The 18,534-nt window shown below is 40.2% G+C and overlaps 1 protein-coding gene across 2 annotated transcripts in view; it reads right to left on the minus strand.

The window, feature by feature from the left end:
- vps8 (VPS8 subunit of CORVET complex) overlaps nt 1-18,534 on the minus strand; it is a 97,051-nt gene that overhangs the window by 3,209 nt on the left and 75,308 nt on the right. For both annotated transcript variants that reach the window (XM_053229764.1, XM_053229763.1), the window contains exons 43-44: nt 18,062-18,115; nt 5,884-5,964 (exon numbers count right to left, since the gene is read on the minus strand). In XM_053229764.1, the coding sequence (XP_053085739.1) occupies nt 5,884-5,964; nt 18,062-18,115 (135 nt within the window). The remainder of the gene's footprint in view (nt 1-5,883; nt 5,965-18,061; nt 18,116-18,534) is intronic.

The raw sequence follows: 18,534 nt of genomic DNA on the forward strand, positions 1-18,534 counted from the left end.
GCTGAAGCTGAATCACTGCGCTGAAATCCATCAGCATAGCTGTCACAGAGCAACTCGAGCAAATATTGAGCTCTGGAGTTCTCTGTCCTTGTGAAAGGTGAGCATGGTCCCAATGTTACAGTGAGTTTGTAAATCCATTTTTCATCTGACTGTTTGTAGGCTACATGCTGTTATTTTATTAAGTTATCCAAATTAGACAATCTAGACAATAAAACACCACTCAAGACCTTCTGGAAAGCCACAAGCACAGCTTAAAGGAAAACTAATCCGTGAAACACTTTAAATATGTTTTACATTGAAATATTTATGACGTGCTCAGCATTTCTGGCATAATTAGCACAGTTGTGTTGATGGTGGTATCTAGCGTGAAAGTTGAAGCTTTGGAACCTGATCCGTTTGAGCAGAGTGTACAGAAAAGGAGGTGAGAGAGCTGGACAGACTAAAGCGCTGCTGCATCACTCTGTTTCGGTAGAGATGGAGTGAGGGTTAAATCCCACTGGCACCACTATCAGCAGGTAGTTAGCATTGTGGGTAATAAAGGAAACCTTTACCTAAAGTGAACATAGACCAACATGTCGATGAAAGAAGATTAAAAAGTTGACTTAGAATTTCACTACAAAATAACCACTGATGTGTTCATTTTAAAGATTAATATGCAAGTCATTCTGCACTTTTCCTTTAACCGTTAGCTGGTCTTGATTTATGTAATTGTGTATTTTTTATGTATAGCCAACTTGTGTTTATCTCATCAACAAGCATTTTCAGATTTTGTACACAATAACACAAACCCTCTTTAATAATTAAACCAATCCTTTAAAATATGACATTGATAAATGTCATTAATACTCTAAAATGCGTTCTGTAAAGTCAGGAGCCCATTGTTGTTCAGTTGTGCTGCGTTTGTTCTATAAACACATTGGATCTCATTTATCAATCTTTTAATAAAGTTGTGCAAATGTTTACATAAACCAAACCGAACTAAAAATTTCTACCAGATTTACGAACGGTTCGGAAACGCTGCGTACTTGCATGTGTATGTTGATGAATGCCAGTCAGATTGTAAATTAAGCGCGGTCACGGAACAGCTCATTTGCATGTAGTGATGCCTACAAAACTCCATAAAGGTTAGACAGCTATGAGCACAAAACGATCAATTAGGGTAAAGCCTGAAAAACACAAGTGCCTTACTGCTATGCCAATAAAAATATTTAATAATATCTAATATTAATAATAAAAAGCAAGCACTAAATCTAACATCAGACGAGGTGTTTGTTTACATGCACAGACAGAATGGCCTGTCCTCCATTTATACTGCACCATTTCTTTCGTCACGATTGAGTGATTAGTTTTATTTACAGGTTTTCTTTAATTAACGCTAATAATATAAACTGAATCGATTCACAAATTGTTCTCGATGGTTCTCTTAGTCCCTGATCTAGTGAACGCGTATGAGGATGTTTTTGATAGAGACTCCAAAGCACTTCTATAAGTCACTCTGGATAAGGACGTCTGCTAAATGCTGTAAACGTAATACAGATAAGTAATTTAAACTTGACGCTATATTCCAAATATAAAAAAAGTGCAGTATTCCATGCAAATTATATGATGTGAAGTCAATCTAGTCGAAGTTTACATTATTTAGTGTTCTTATGCATAAATTTACACACACTCAAGAGCATGAGTAGGATACAAATATTTTACAAATTTACAGGATTTTCCTGCCAAATTTCTTGTGTATAAATCCATTTATGCATAATCTTATGCATAAATCCTTTTGTATCCAGCTCGATAAATGAGGCCCATTGTTTGGGCTGATTGATATTATGATGCAGCTTAGTACATTGTGCTTCACTTGTGCAGGTTTAGAAGTAAAACATCTCAAATGTTTCTTTCAGTGCCACAACAAACCACAAAACTTTTGGTGAAATCTGGAATGAATGGGGTGCTGAGAGGTGTCAAAGGTCATGAAGTTGTCTTGAATTTCTGATCACACGAGACTGACTACACAGAAGCCGGTTTTCACATATTGCATGTTCGCTGGGATCTCCTGTATTAAATGATACACTGACGTGGCAGGGAGCCAAGGGAGCAAGCCTGGCCCGCTCTCTGGTTGGGAGGGATGGCATTCTCTCTCTACCCTGTCAATCACACTGACTACAGCCAATCATGGAGCATCTGTGAGCTCATGTGTGCGGAAAAGGGGGATAACGCTTTCCTCTGAGTGTGTTACGTTGCCCTGTGGCGCTGCACGAGCAGCAGTGTGAAAAGATGATGTTGGCTTCGCATGTTTCGGAGGAAGCATGTGTTAGTCTTCACCCTCCGGTTTGAAGAAAATCCCCGTTTGGGGAAAAAAAGAAGAAGAAAAAATATACTCTGACTTATACAGCACTAAAACATCTCCAGACTAGCTTTAATCAAAAAAAAAAAGTTTCACAGAGAAAGAGAGAGAGAGTGAGAGAGAGACAGAGAGAGAGAGAGAGATAGAGAGAGAGTGTACGCTGAAGGAGAGAGGGCTGGAATGAGGAAACATTCCTCTCAATTTTGTTAGCTTGGGAAAGCAATTAATTTTCATTCCTTTCAGTTGCCCTCTGTCTCGTGTGATGAATACGCTGAAGCTGAATCATTGCGCTGAAATCCATCAGCACGGCTGTCCTGGAGCAACTCGAGCAAATGTTGAACTCAGGAGTCCTCTGTCCTCTCAAACGTGAGCATCTTCAACACTATAGTCAGTTTGTAAATCGATATGCTGTTTTATAAACTGTCAGTGGTAACCAGGTATTTTATATATTTTATATTTTACATCATGGTACTGTTACTCCAAAACAGTTGAGTATCTGCATCCGTTTCCCATTACATAACAGTACCTGTGAAAGTAGGAGGAGTTTTCTGGATGGTGTGGGGTGGTGACTTCATACTTGGTCCTCGTGTTAACAGTAAACACTAACAGCAGCAATGGAGGAGCTTTATGTTCTGGTTTAGCTTCAATTTTACGTTTGGTTTTATGTGAACAATAAAATCCAGGTTTTACCATACAGTCCAGTAAAACTGTTATTCTAGCTGGCCAGGCTTTGTCCTAAATCACATACTATCATTATAAATAGTATGCCACTATACGAATTAAGAAATTGTGGTACACATTTTTAGAAATACTATTTAGTAGAGCAATATGTGAGTTATAGTCATCTGTTGTAATTGAATGACGACTGCATTTAACCAATCAGACCAAAGCACCATATGCAGATGCACCTGTACCTATGTCCAACAAGCTATAGCAATGAAAGCAACAGCAAAATCTGAGATCACAGATATGTTACCATGCACTCACCTTACACACACACACACACACACGTTCATACAGCCTGAAGGACAGATATTTGGCTCTTACAAGTACAGTAACACAGGTAAACACACACAGGGTAGTACTGAGGCTACATGTTCTCAGCTCTGGTGAAAAGTGGGATCCTGAAAACATGCACAAACACACACAGTGCTAAGCAAGAAAATGTGTGTGTAATGCATCAGTTTTGGAGCTTGGCATCAACTCAATCTTTAAAAAATAGAGTGTTCTCATTACTGCACACACAGCCAAAGGGCACACACACACACACACACACACACACACAATTTGGGAAACAGAATTAATCAAATCGGAGAACATTATTTCAGAGTAGATGTGTGAGCACATACACACTCACAGACAGACAGATATATACATGCACACGCGCACACAAACACACACACACACACACACGCACACACGCAAGCATGCACAGACAAACTGGGAAACTGAATGGAGTAAAACCAGAAAATTTTACTATAATATTAACCTTAATATCTTTACAATGTGTGTGTGTGTGTGTGTGTGTGTGTGTGACTGGATGAGAGTCAAGGTTGGACTCAATATGACTGAATATTAACAATGAGTGGAGACTGACACTTCTCTAAGATCTATATAGGAGAGAGTTAAAGACCCCCAAGCCTGTCGCCATGGAAACAGGCATGTGATAGCTTAATGTGATTCAGAGAGCATGTTCCTAAAAAAGTCACATTACATTAGCCTGTGTGTGTATGGAGAAGTGTAAATGCAATGATTTAGATTAAATTAAAGATTTTAGGATTAGTGAAATGAAAAGAGAAGGAAAATACACACTGACATACTCTACTGTAGGAATTTAATTTGATTTTGATTCAAGGTGCGTGGATACTACATTAAAGTTTTTATTGTCTAGAATAATAACATAAAAAATATCTCTGATATTTTTATCTCAAATACCAGACTTTTAATACTATACTCCCAAAACTAGACTCATAACACAGGAGTCATAATATTAGAGTTCAGTGCTAAACCTTTACGCTAGACTCATAATACTAGCCCCAACACTATCCTAATGACACTAGACCCCAACACTGGGCTTGTAACGGTAGACTCATGACACTAGACTTGTTAAACAGCAAACTTTAGACTCATAACACAACACTGATAACACTAGACACTAACCGACCCATAGTGCTAGGCCTTTAATGCTAGATATGTGACACTAGACCCATAATGGTAGAATCATGGCTCATGATGTTATACCCATAAAGCTAGACCTTTAATGTACTCTTACTATCATGCTGCTGTAACACTATTTAATACTACATTTAGTCAATGAGGGATTGAAAAAGTTTATCTTATAATATCTTATTTTATACTTTGTGACACTACACCCACACTAGACTTGTAACACAAAACTCATTACTCTACACCTGTAACACTAGAGTCGTATCACTAAACTCTAACACTAGACCCATCACACTAGACTAGTAACACTACAGGCATAACATTCAGTCATACCACTAATCTTATAACCCATAATGCTTGAGTTATAACACTAAAGTCATAACACTAAACTCGTAACGCTAGACGTGTAACACTAAAGTCATAACACTAAATTCCTAACACAAGACCCATAATGCTAGGTGTGTAACACTTAAGTCATAACACTAAACTTGTAATGCTACACACTAAGCCTACAATAACAGTAGACATATAACAATAAACTCCTAACACCAAACTCATAACACCAAACATGTAACACTAGACTTTAAACACTAGACTTGCGACTCACTTTTAGACATGGAAACCTAGGCTGGTAAAGCTAGACCTGTAGTATTAGCCTTGTAACATTAGAAACATAACACTTGCAATTAAAGGGTCTTTAACAGGTCTAACGTTAGAGACTAACACTAGAATCGTAACACTAGACCCGTATCCTAAACTAAAACACTTGTAAATAAAGGGTCTTTAATTTGACCCATAACACCAGACCAATAACACTAGACTGGTATCACTACAGATTAACACTAAACCCTAAATCTAGAACAAAACACAAGCTCAAAGTTTGATATAAACAGGATTAAATTGTCCATTTCAGGTCAGATTGACCAGGATCACAGTACATTTGATCAAATCAGGTCAGACATACTCTATATACAAACATGACATAAAACAAATGGGGAACAGTGAGAAGGACATGCAAAGGAGGAGGACAGTCAGGAACCTTGTATGTCTGTGTGTGTGATCCATCACTGCTTTGAAGGAGTGAAGCAGTATATTTAGTGTGTTATGCAATAGACTCTTAGGGCAGAGAGAGAGAGAGAGATAGAGAGCGTGAAGGAGAGAGGAAAAGCGAGAGAGGCAGAGGTTTGCATCCTCATTCTGTGCATTGAGACTGATAAGAAGAGACAATAAAAAGAAAGGCATCATATCAAACCCATACAGATAGCACACATGGTGTAGAGGAACAAATGTCATCCTGCTGGTGATAAAGAAGGGATTATATCTAGTGAAGGAGCACCGAGAGTGGGAGTAGGAACATGTGTGGGCGTGATGTGTCTTACTCTGGAGGGTCCTCTGTACATGCAGCGCAGCTGGTCCCACGCCTGCGTCTGCTGGGCGTCTAGCGTCACTTCAGTCAGCTCCTGCAGCAGGACGGAGACGTGATCAATTAGTAATGACTGCCAGCACTTCCCTTCCGTTCACGCTGATTTAATATTCCAAAAGTGATATTACATTTAAGTAGTTAACGATTTTCAACAGGCGGTTATTGAAACTCAAATGGCGCTCTACTGAGCACATTAATTGTACCCTATGTTGTAAGCATATATAGTGAATAAAAAGCCATTCGGGATAATAATTAAATGGAAGTAGACTTTAAACGATAGCACTGTATATTTTTACAGCAAGCCCAACTTGACTGTATATACAAACCAAAACATTGCGGTGGTTTCTGATGTTCTGTCATTCAGCAGGAAACTAATTACAGCATTATTTATTTGAATTCTTTAGACAAAAAAAGAGCTCCACACCAACATTAAAACCTGAGCCATACAAGAAAATAAATTGTGCCACTGGGATTTTGTGCAAAGAACAATGTGCATAAAAGCTGCAAAAAAGTTGTTAAAAAGTCAGAACAGTGGAGTTAATTGGACATTAAAAGTGACATTTTCCGGCTCGATAGTACGTCAGAGAAACGGACAAGTGATCACCAACTGACGGCTTTGGCATTTAAACAAGAGAGGAGAAAAAAACGAAAGGGTTTGTTTGGGTTCAGTATACTTCCACTTACATAGCTCTTACTGTTAGATTTATATAGTCTAAGAGTAGCAATAGGGCCACTCTTTACTTTCACATAAGTGTTATGCTTTCTTGAAGTGAATGCAGTCATCATGCTGGCTTACTCCAGCAGCTCTCAATCAAGGAGGAGCTCAAGACCACAGTGAAGAAAAGACCTGACAAGATCACCACTTGATCCCACGCAGCCAGACAAGAAGGTGCTCCACTCAGGGAAGTGATAGACTCCATCAGAATGACCGTCACACATCACAATGACCTCTTCATCACTCTACCACATCTGTAGAGTAAGGTTCCTTCCCTCAGAAAAGAACTCACATCCAGGCATGATGGTAACACAAACACGTTTGCCTTCCGCTGAGAACTGGCCTGGGACTTTCAAGTGAAATTTCAACTCAACTGCAAGTAAACTATGTTCCTATTTTCTCAGTACTGGGAAAGTGTGGAAATTCATGTGTGTGGTAATCACACATACAGTACTGACGGGGTTGAGAGAGATTAGACTGAACCACCACCACCCCCACCCCCCACCCCCACAAAACACCACTGGAGTAGCACATCTTTCAACAACTAAATTGCGCTTGAGTATAAAGCTAGTTTCATGCTGTTTGTAGAAAATTCACCACTTCAAGCTCATTATCTTCAACAGGATGTCAGCACCGACGTGACTTTTTGCCACACTAAGCTTAGCAGCGGGTGCAGCAGAAGACAAAATGGCAAGGCAAGACAAGGCAAAACGCAGACTGTGGCCAGAACGAGAGCGAGATGCATGTCTGTTTTGTAGTTTTGCCGAACAAAGACGGAAAAACAAATAGCATTATATGAACTGCATAATTATTTGCCCTGTGAAAAGGAAGGTGTTGACTGATGTCTCTCTTCTAGTTTTAAAACAGCATTCTATAGTGCAAAATAAGTGCCAGAGGACAGAGCTGGAGTGCTGCAGAGGTACAATGTGTTCTCAGCCAACAAACACACAAAATAAATGCTGGATTCAAAATGTTATTTTTTTTCCCCCAAAATGAATTAGCTGTTATTGTGGACCAGCTCCAGTTGATATCTGTGATTTCTACACACACTCACGAAAGATGTGTTTAATGTCTGTTGACATATTTCTCAACCCTAGACTCTTCACACACTACACTACACCCGCAACACTAGACCCGCAACACTAGACCTGCAACACTAGACCTGCAACATTAGACCCGCAACGCTACACCTGCCACACTAGACCCGCAACACTACACCCGCTACACTAGACCTGCAACATTAGACCCGCAACATTAGACCTGCAACATTAGACCCACAATGCTACACCTGCTACACTAGACCCGCAACAGTACACTCACAACACTACACTCACAACACTAGACCCGCAACGCTACACCCATAACACTACACTCGCAACACTACACTCGCAACACTTCACTCACAACACTAGACCCGCAACGCTACACTCACAACACTACACTCACAACACTACATTCACAACACTACATTCACAACACTACACTCACAACACTAGACCCGCAACGCTACACTCGCAACACTACACTCGCAACACTAGACCCGCAACGCTACACCCATAACACTAGATCCACAACACTAGATCTGCAACATTAGACCTGCAACATTAGACCCGCAATGCTACACCTGCTACACTAGACCCGCAACACTACACCCGCTACACTAGACCCGCAACAGTACACTCACAACACTACACTCACAACACTAGACCCGCAACGCTACACCCATAACACTACACTCGCAACACTACACTCGCAACACTACACTCGCAACACTACACTCACAACACTAGACCCGCAACGCTACACTCACAACACTACATTCACAACACTACATTCACAACACTAGACCCGCAACGCTACACCCATAACACTAGATCCACAACACTAGACCTGCAACATTAGACCTGCAACATTAGACCCGCAATGCTACACCTGCTACACTAGACCCGCAACACTAGACCCGCTACACTAGACCCGCAACAGTACACTCACAACACTACACTCACAACACTAGACCCGCAACGCTACACCCATAACACTACACTCGCAACACTACACTCGCAACACTACACTCGCAACACTACACTCGCAACACTAGACCCGCAACGCTACACTCACAACACTACATTCACAACACTACATTCACAACACTAGACCCGCAACGCTACACCCATAACACTAGATCCACAACACTAGACCTGCAACATTAGACCTGCAACATTAGACCTGCAATGCTACACCCGCTACACTAGACCCGCAACACTAGACCCATAACACTAGATCCACAACACTACACTCATAACACTACATTCGTAACACTACACTCGTAACACTACACTCGTAACACTACACTCGTAACACTAGACACTAACCCTAAACCCTACATTAGAAGTACAATGTATTCTGAACATCTGGGCCAAAAAAACATAAAATAAATGTTGAAAGCAACATGGTGTTCAAAAACATTTTTCCGCCCAAATTAATTTGTCATTGTGTATCAGGTCCAGCTGATGTCTGTGATATTCATATTTCTCAAAAATGAACAAAAGGGTTTGGTGTGTTTGGCTTTTCCACATGCTCTTCTCGTCCGCTTAAAGTTGTGCAGTGTGAAATTGGACAGTTAATGAACCAAGTATTCATTTCACTCAGATTTGGCAAACAGGCTAAGAGGCAAGGGAACAAAAAAATTCCTGAAAATTCCTGTCTGCTAGTTTTGGTCATTGTTAGATTTGCATAAGATAAGAGGGATGTGTGCGTGAGCTGCATGTTGAACGTCGTTGAGGTAATTTCCTGTGTAATTCCTGTGTACATTTGGCGAACAGAGCTTCTGATTCTAACACTATCCTGGTGGTCATGTCGCACTTGAATTCATTTTGCAGCACAGCTTTCATCTTGGAATATAAGCTCATGAATGAACAGCGTTTGCACCACAGGGTGTACACAGCACGGTAAAATGGCCTCATATTCCCGTATATGACCATGCAGTCCTTTATCCTTAATGGCAACAAAAGCTATTTTTATCAGCTGTAGCCTCGCTTCTACTTTCTCCATGAACCACAGCATATCAGAACATATTAAATTCCAGCTTTTTGATCCTTAGACCAGGTTATGAGCTTTTACGTGTTTGTGAATGGCTGACTTGCCTTACTCTGCAACGCTCTACTGGGTCCATTCTGCGTTTCCTGTGAACACCAAACATGCTAACAATTCATGTAAAGTCTGACTCACCCAAAGTCATTTCTGTAAATATCTCCTTTTGCACCACACTCAGCGATGTCACTGGTTTTGGACACAGTGTGATGCACTGTGATTAATAAAAAAGATCATATAATATATAATTTCTCTTGGGAGTAATTAAAAATGTAAAGCTAGCAAAGCAAAGCTAACACTATAGTATGAGTTATATAGACTCCATTTTAAATGTCTTCCTGAAAAACTGTTGTTTTTTCCTCCACAATATCCAGAAATATTAGCCATTTTCTCTTGAGTGTGCTTGAAAGCCAAAAAAGTGTGTTTTCAGGAACTGTTTATTTCCTAAGAGCAGTGTTTGTGTGCGTCTGTGTGTGCGTCTGTCTGAACTCAGGAGCAGAAGTGTGATTGAATGCCTCTAGAGTTTGGAGGCAAATAAATGCAATTATTTTTCCGTCTCCTTCGAGCGCAAAAAGAAATCAACTCCGTCACGCTTTAGTCGTTTACGTTGGTGAGGCGTGAGCCAGGGGCCGGCACTCGGCATTGATTTTACGTGACTGTGGCCTGCCGAAGAGCAAGTTTCTTAAACCTGTTATTTACTCCTCTTCTTTCTCCTTTTTTAAAATATAGTATCGTATTCAAGTTTTAGTCAAAATAGATCGTCTGGAAGCACCAGCGAGCTCACAGCACCAACCAAACCAACCAGACGACATCGATGCTAAGCTCTGTGGCATCACATTCCTGTCAACATCTGTTCAGATTAGCACTTGAATAAGATTTACAACCCCAGCTGGCCCTTAATTACAGTAACTTCTGGCATGGAGTGAGAACACAGCCACGCCAAGCAGAATCCACATGTTTCCTTGATTCACATAGAACACTGCGCTAATGAAACCTCTGTGCGTTTTTTAAAGGAATACATCACTCAGAGTACTAACAGTCAGCAAAGAAATGAAAGCTGGAGGGATCTCGTGTGTAATGCTAACACGCAGCAACTAGCTTTTATTCATCATTAGCTATATTAGCATTTTGGGATGAAGTGTTCCTTTAAGATCTTGAACAACCCGAATTTGATGGACCATCAGGGACTTTCTGAAATCTTAGCTTGTTAACCCTAAGAGGAATGATGCGTAGTCGTGGTGGGGTTTAAAACGCAGTACATTTTCCATATAGTCCTTACACATATCAGGAGAGCAAGTTTTTAATCACTTTTTTATGATTATCATTAAATTTATTTGTAAAGTGTTAGATTTGTAGACCTATTTAATCTTTTCTCTCCCCCCCAAAAAAATTCTGTTTTTGACTATGTTTGGCCCAGATTTTTTAATGGGATCCTTAATAATTTAGTTAGCTGATGTTAACTGTAAACTTGTCTAATGTTATTGCAGGAACTCAAAATATCCTCCATCGAGAGAAAGCGAGGGTACTGCATTTTATAAGCGAGAAAATCAAGAGATTAGAGGAGAGATGAAAAACCTCCTACTAATGTGAGAAGGTGGAAGTGGGTGAGTAACAGACCAGTGGAACAGTGGAACAGCTAATATTAGAGAGATCAAAACACCTCTGCAACTGTCAATCATTCCAGATTCATATATCGATTGGCTTAGAAAGACAGCTCTTTTGTGTATTTTTGACTGATAACTCAGATTATGCTGATGTTAAAATGTAGAAATCTTACACAATCATGCATAATGGTTGGCAGCTCTGCATTGTTTAGTCCTTTTGAATCGAACCTTGGGGCATTTTCCTCTTTCACATGGTTCGTTTAGGCAGGAAATGCTGTGCGTACTGGAAATATGAATTGATGAACAAGAAGAGAAAAATACCAAATGCGATACACAAAATGTTTTAAACTAGTTATTCATATAATTATCTAGTAACTGATTGAGCTTCGGCTCCATGTTCTTGGGTGATTTTTGTGATTTCACTTGGTAAAAATTTTGTTCACCGCTTTCCATCGCTGTATGTCTGACCAGTGAATGAAAGATTTTTACAGGGACGGTTCAGCAATACACACCCCTCAGCCAGCATTTTTCCATTTTGGTTCATTTAACTATGCGCAGTAGCAAACTAAACCAAATCAAATGAAACAAAAACATCAGACTTTGCTCTGATTCAGACTCAGCAAATGGACTAACAGGTGTGAAAGCACCTGAAATTAATTGGCTAACAATTTCCTCCTTATTCCATATATAATCGATCAGCTAAGACACGTCTGGTGTCTGATGTTTGCTTCTTTAATTTTGTGCTGAAGTCACTGCGGAACAGTGTAACGTTTAAAGGCTGTCACTTTAAAACAAATACAGTAGCCTTGTGCTGACATTTAAAACACCTCTCTGGTGTATCCACATGCAGCCTCATTAGCGTTAGCACAAGGGTTAAATATTAATTAAAGGGGAAGCTCTCGACAGCTTGACCACAGCGGTGAGCCGCTGCTACGAACCCCCGACCAAGAGCAACACCTGTGTGTGTGAAGAGGCTTCGGAAAGAAGGGCCTTTCCCGTAAAGGGGTTGTAGAGTGTGATGTTCGTGACACCACTGAGGGTGGCAAAAAGCCTGAAGGGAAGTCGCTGTGATGAGTCACTGATTATAATCAGGAAGATAAATCCGCCCCCCATCAGGACTCCTTTGAAATGAAAATGTGCTCTTTCAGAAAGAAGACCACTTTAGTGAAGGGCTCAAGCCTGTGCCACTTACAGACAAAAGCTTAATTGCAAAAATGGCACTAATGCATCAAGCTAATGAATTCAGTCCATAATTAAAAGTGCAGTTCAAAATTAGAAAAAAAAAAAAATTTCCTAGACCTGGGGAGATAATCGTATAATTTCAAAGAAATAGTACAAAAGTTTACACGCCCCACATTACTGAAAACCTGCTTGTGTGAAAACATATGCAAACTTAAACCTGAAAAAAAAAACCTGAGCTGATTTAATAACAGGATCTACGGAGGATTCCATCTTTCATTTAAGAAGATAGCACGTCTAAAAGAGTTTGCAATTTGGAACATTTTATCTAAAGGTCCAAAATACACAGCGGTGTCTGTCTGAGTAAATTTGTGGAAGCTCATTTAAACCAGCTGAAGACAAAATGATACTACATACTGGGACTTAATAATGAAGAAGATTTTCAATGTGATGGCTGCAATGTTGGTTTAATATAAAAGATTTGCAGCATGTTTGCATCCTCCAACACCAACAGCGTGTATGAACAAGGTTTGCCTTATTTATGTAACACACTATATTCTACATCCTTTTACCTTGCATTCATATCATATTTTGAATGCCTTTAGTCTGTGTTATACCTGATTGTGTACAGTAAGAGTGGCTGGCTTTAGTTTCCTCTTCTGGGAGTATCTATAAGAACTCCTCACGGCTGCCAAGAACAATTAAAACATACATTACCCCGACATTGCCCCGACATTACCCCGACATTACCCCGACATTACCCCGACATTGCCCCGACCTTACCCCGACATTACCCCGACATTACCCCGACGTTGCCCCGACGTTGCCCCGACGTTGCCCCGACGTTGCCCCGACATTTCCCAGAAATTACCCCGACATTTCCCCAGCATTACCCCGACATTTCCCCAGCATTACCCTGACATTTCCCCAGCATTACCCCGACATTTCCCCAGCATTACCCCGACATTACCCCGACATTGCCCCGACATTACCCCGACATTACCCTGACATTTCCCCAGCATTACCCCGACATTACCCCGACATTTCCCCAGCATTACCCCGAAATTGCCCCGACATTGCCCCGACATTGCCCCGACATTGCCCCGACATTTCCCAGAAATTACCCCGACATTTCCCTGACATTTCCCCAGTATTACCCCGACATTTCCCCAGCATTACCCAGACATTACCCCGACATTTCCCCAGCATTACCCCGAAATTTCCCTGACATTTCCCTGACATTTCCCTGACATTTCCCTGGCATTACCCCGACATTTCCCCAGCATTACCCAGACATTACCCCGACATTTCCCCAGCATTACCCCGAAATTGCCCCGACATTGCCCCGACATTGCCCCGACATTGCCCAGACATTTCCCAGAAATTACCCCAACATTTCCCTGACATTTCCCCAGTATTACCCCGACATTTCCCCAGCATTACCCAGACATTACCCCGACATTTCCCCAGCATTACCCCGAAATTTCCCTGACATTTCCCTGGCATTACCCCGACATTTCCCCAACATTTCCCTGACATTTCCCCGACATTACCCAGACATTTCCCCCCGACATTATCCCGACATTTCCCCTACATTTCCCCGACATTACCCCGACATTTCCCCGACATTATCCCCGACATTTCCCCGACATTACCCTGACATTTCCCCGACATTACCCCGATATTATCCTGACATTTCCCCTACATTTCCCCCCGACATTACCCCAACATTTCCCCTACATTACCCTGACATTACCCCGACATTTCCCCGACATTACCCCGACATTTCCCCTACATTACCCCGACATTTCCCCGACATTACCCCAACATTACCCCGACATTTCCCCTACATTTCCCCTACATTCCCCCAACATTCCCCCAACATTCCCCCAACATTACCCTGACATTTCCCCTACATTCCCCCAACATTCCCCTACTTTGCATGTGACATCATTCACAGAGGTCTTATTTGTATAACGCCTGCAACTTTCCCACTAAATGCACATGCAATTTATCAGATTGCACACAAAAATGAGTAATTATTGGAATTTTAGTAAATCAGGGCCTGAATTAATGTCTCTTCATTATTATATTTAATCAAAGTGGTTAAACTGTGTATGTTACGACATTAATAGCAAAAAAAATCTAAAGGGTAGCAGTTCAGAAGTCTGCAGTTCCTATTCCCGTTCTTTGCCTTTACATTTCTTCTTATACACAGAAAATAATACATTTCCCAAAATGTAGGACATTAAACAGAATATGTAATCAGCCACAGTTTCCAATAATGCAAATAACGCAAACATAATGTAATAAGGCCATTTTAGGATTGTGGTAAAAAGCATTAGGCTATTTATAAAAAACTATGTACTATTTGTCCATTGAGGAGATTTTGTTTTACAGATGTGGCAACCCTGGTTATATCACATACACTTAAATGTCACTAAAATCTAACAAAGAATTTCATACAATTCAAACAGGAATTTTTGTTTTTACATTTTTATTTTAAAATTTTATTATATGGGAGCCATAGTACACCACAAAAAAATCTTGCAACCCAGATTACTTTACTTACATACGTTTATTTATTTATTATTTTTTACAAGTAGCCTATTCTATACACAGCATTTTCATTTCATTAGGGTTAAACCCGCTAAGGATTTAAAGGCATATCAGCTGTATTAATGCCCTCTACACCGTTTACTTGCTCTGACACGAGAGTCTACATTACTAAAAGATTTATCTCTTTGTTATTGAACTTGCATTCAATCTGCAGTCCCGAGCCTTTTGACAGCTGTATGATTGATTTTACAGCGGTTTTTAAAATGCAATTTGCACCTCATGTAAAACACATTTAGCAGGCGTTCCCAAGCATGGTTCATGTAATGAGCTACAAATGTCAGATGCACTGGAAATGCTTTTCGCCACTGGATCGAGTTCCTTTTGTACATCTGGCCCTCAGTTGTAATATTTGGCCACCCATTACCATAATTCTGCCAGATGTCATACATTATCTTTCCCAAATAAGGTCTAGTGAACAAGGATCTGTTGATTTTGCCTTATGCTTTGAATTACTGTCATATTTGCAGGATAAATTTGTATTTCAATATGGATTATGTTTATTGTAGATAAATTGTAAAATAGAGGTACATTTTCATTTTTACATTAAAAGCCATGGAGGGTAAACATGTTTGCACTTCAGTGGAGAGCAGAGGTTTCAATCAAAATCCAATCAACTGTACTGACCTTGTGGATCTATGTTGCATTTTCAGCAGTCGCTTACAGCACAGCTACGTAAAACAGGTGTGTACAGAAAAAAATGAGTTTAACTGGAAATTGGTCCAACGACAGGGCTCAACTGAATCATATTGGATCAGGCTGAACTGAACTGTATCCCTGCTGAATTGAACTGTATCTGAAGTGTGTTGAATCAGTACTTGTTGAACTGTATCGTTTTTTTTATTCTATCATATACTATGTATGGCAGTGTGTATGACATCATCCAGAAAAAGGAGAGTCACACCCCTAATAGAAATTTTTCATATAAAAGAGTGTGTGCCGTATACACGGAGAGGCTGATGTGTTCTGCTGAAGGCCGGTGGCAGCGCGTGGACACTGTGTGTCACGACTGATTTGTGAGATAATCAGATAGATCGCACATTCAGCGCATGCTGAGCCAGTGGTCAGTGTGTGGTAGAGCGGCTATAATCTGAGAAGCTGTGGGTGTTGGAATAAATGAACAGAGATTTCTCTGTCACTCCTGCTGCATTGTCAGTGCTATGATTAGCTCTTGATACTTGACACTACTGTTGAAAAATGCAGCCTAATTACGGTGGTTAATCATCATCGCTTGGGTGGTGACAGATGGGAATGTCATGAGGAGGAGGAAGGAAAAGAGAGGAAAACCAGGCAAGGAGGACTCCAAGACAGGATAAGAGGATAGAAGAGGAGCAGGAGAGGTCGAAGGGGTCGCGCTACATATTTTGCCAACACTCTGCCGAAGCTGTCACTTTAAATGAAAATGTGGCCCATCTCGACAGACAAGCAATGAATTTTAACTGGAGAGGGAGACACTGAATTCTCAATGGAGAGAAAGAATGCACATACTGCCACCGGTGGTCCCTGGAAAATTTCTGAGAAAGAAATGAAATGAGAAGAAAACTGTGTGTGTGTGTGTGTGTGTGTGTGTGCATGCATCAGCGCCCAGAGACAAAAGAACAGAGTGAGTGAGTGGCGTCGGGTTAAAGCCATCATAACCAAGCTAATGTTTCAGAGATGGGAGTGCAGATGAGAGGCCGACTCTGTTTCACACATGGCTGCGTCTACAAAACAAGTCAGAGACTCTCTCTTTACAGCGAGTGAGTGAGCGAGGGCACAGCCCGCGGCATGCTTTCTCCAAGCCTGAGCTAAGAATGCTATGCTTTCAATGTTAGAAAATCATGTTCTGTTTTTTTTCTTCCCCTTATATCTCTGTGTTTTATGTAGCTGACTGTATTACTCTTTATCGAGGCTGCAGTTTTGTACATATGCCCTGTAGAGTATTATCTTTGATAATGCATCACTGGAGCGAACAGAATTTCTTTGTTGTTTTTGGTTCATCATTCCTTTAACCAGTCACTGTCCAATGACGTCAAAAGTCCTCTCAATCCTGACTATTTGGAAATTACTCATAAATAAAGAAAGAAAATTTGTTCTGAATGCTCCAGTTGGCTACAGACTATAAAACTGTTATGTAGCTTTGCATTTCACTTCATAAACTAAGCAAGGTTGTGTTGAAAATATTGAAACAGAGACCATATTTAACTACAGTTGACTGTTTATTCTGGTGGCTAAATAACTCTTGATGTACAAATAAAAATAAAATGCAAAACAATAGGATATGCTGGATCAAGTGCTATTTTAATAAGATGCCAATTAATGAGGGTGGAAGCCCTTTTGTTAAATTAAACCACACTTGCACTTATTAATGTGATAAACTAGGACTATTCATACAGTAATATACTGACAGTAAACTAGACTCTTATTAGATATTTACTATATCAACACTTGCCATCTTACTGTATTTTAAAATTTTAAATTAACAGAAACAAAAACAAAAATGAAGAAACTGCTTTTTCAGTCCGCATTTTCTATCCCTGATTTTATTTATTTTTTTTTTCTTTTCAGGCTTAAAGGCAAGTATTTGTGTTTAAAGGCGGGGGTCAAGAGGCTATTACAAAACTCATCTTGGACGTTTCTACTTAAGAAAAATCCAGTCAGATAACCTGCATAATCAAAATACTGAAACAGTGACCTTATATAACGGCAGGTGGCTATTTAAGACCAATAGGTAGCTAGGTAGCTGAGTTATTTAAAATTTTCCTCCAAAACACATTGCATTTCAATTCATAAAATTATTATAAAATGTCCCTGACTTACTTAAAATATTAAAACTGGAGGATGATCGTGTGTCCTAGATTACCTCGTCTGAATCTAATCAGCATGCAATCCCATTTTGGATTATAATCCCATCATCATGATCCCACTATAATCACAGGTCTCGTCCTTACCTTTCTGTGATGAGTTTCGGCGGCGGATCCCCGATGGACGGATGTCACTTTGGTCTGAAATACAAATGAGGGATGACAGGTGAGTGCTCTGACACACAACTGCACTGACAGAACAAGGCAGAAAGGAGGGCAATGTTAAAAAGAAAAGGGATGAGGACGGACAGGTTCAATTATAGACCCGGTGTGGCCTGGCCTCCTGAAACACCAAACACTTCATCATCATTGGATAAGAGAACAGGAGGTCATGTCAAAAGTGCTGGAGTAGATCAGCATGGTTTTAGCAGTGAAGTGACCAACCATCGTGCTTACAGCAGACTAAACATCTATAGAGATCAATCATATAAGTGACATTCATGTGTTTCTTTTTAATTATTTTTACTTATTAAACTCAATGGGAAGGAAACAGCCACAGAATCTACATGATATGTTTAATATTCTTGTATTTTTAGTTAGCATAAATGTATAGCAAGGAA

Source organism: Pangasianodon hypophthalmus, chromosome 26 (genome assembly GCF_027358585.1).
Source record: "Pangasianodon hypophthalmus isolate fPanHyp1 chromosome 26, fPanHyp1.pri, whole genome shotgun sequence".
Taxonomy (NCBI): domain Eukaryota; kingdom Metazoa; phylum Chordata; class Actinopteri; order Siluriformes; family Pangasiidae; genus Pangasianodon; species Pangasianodon hypophthalmus.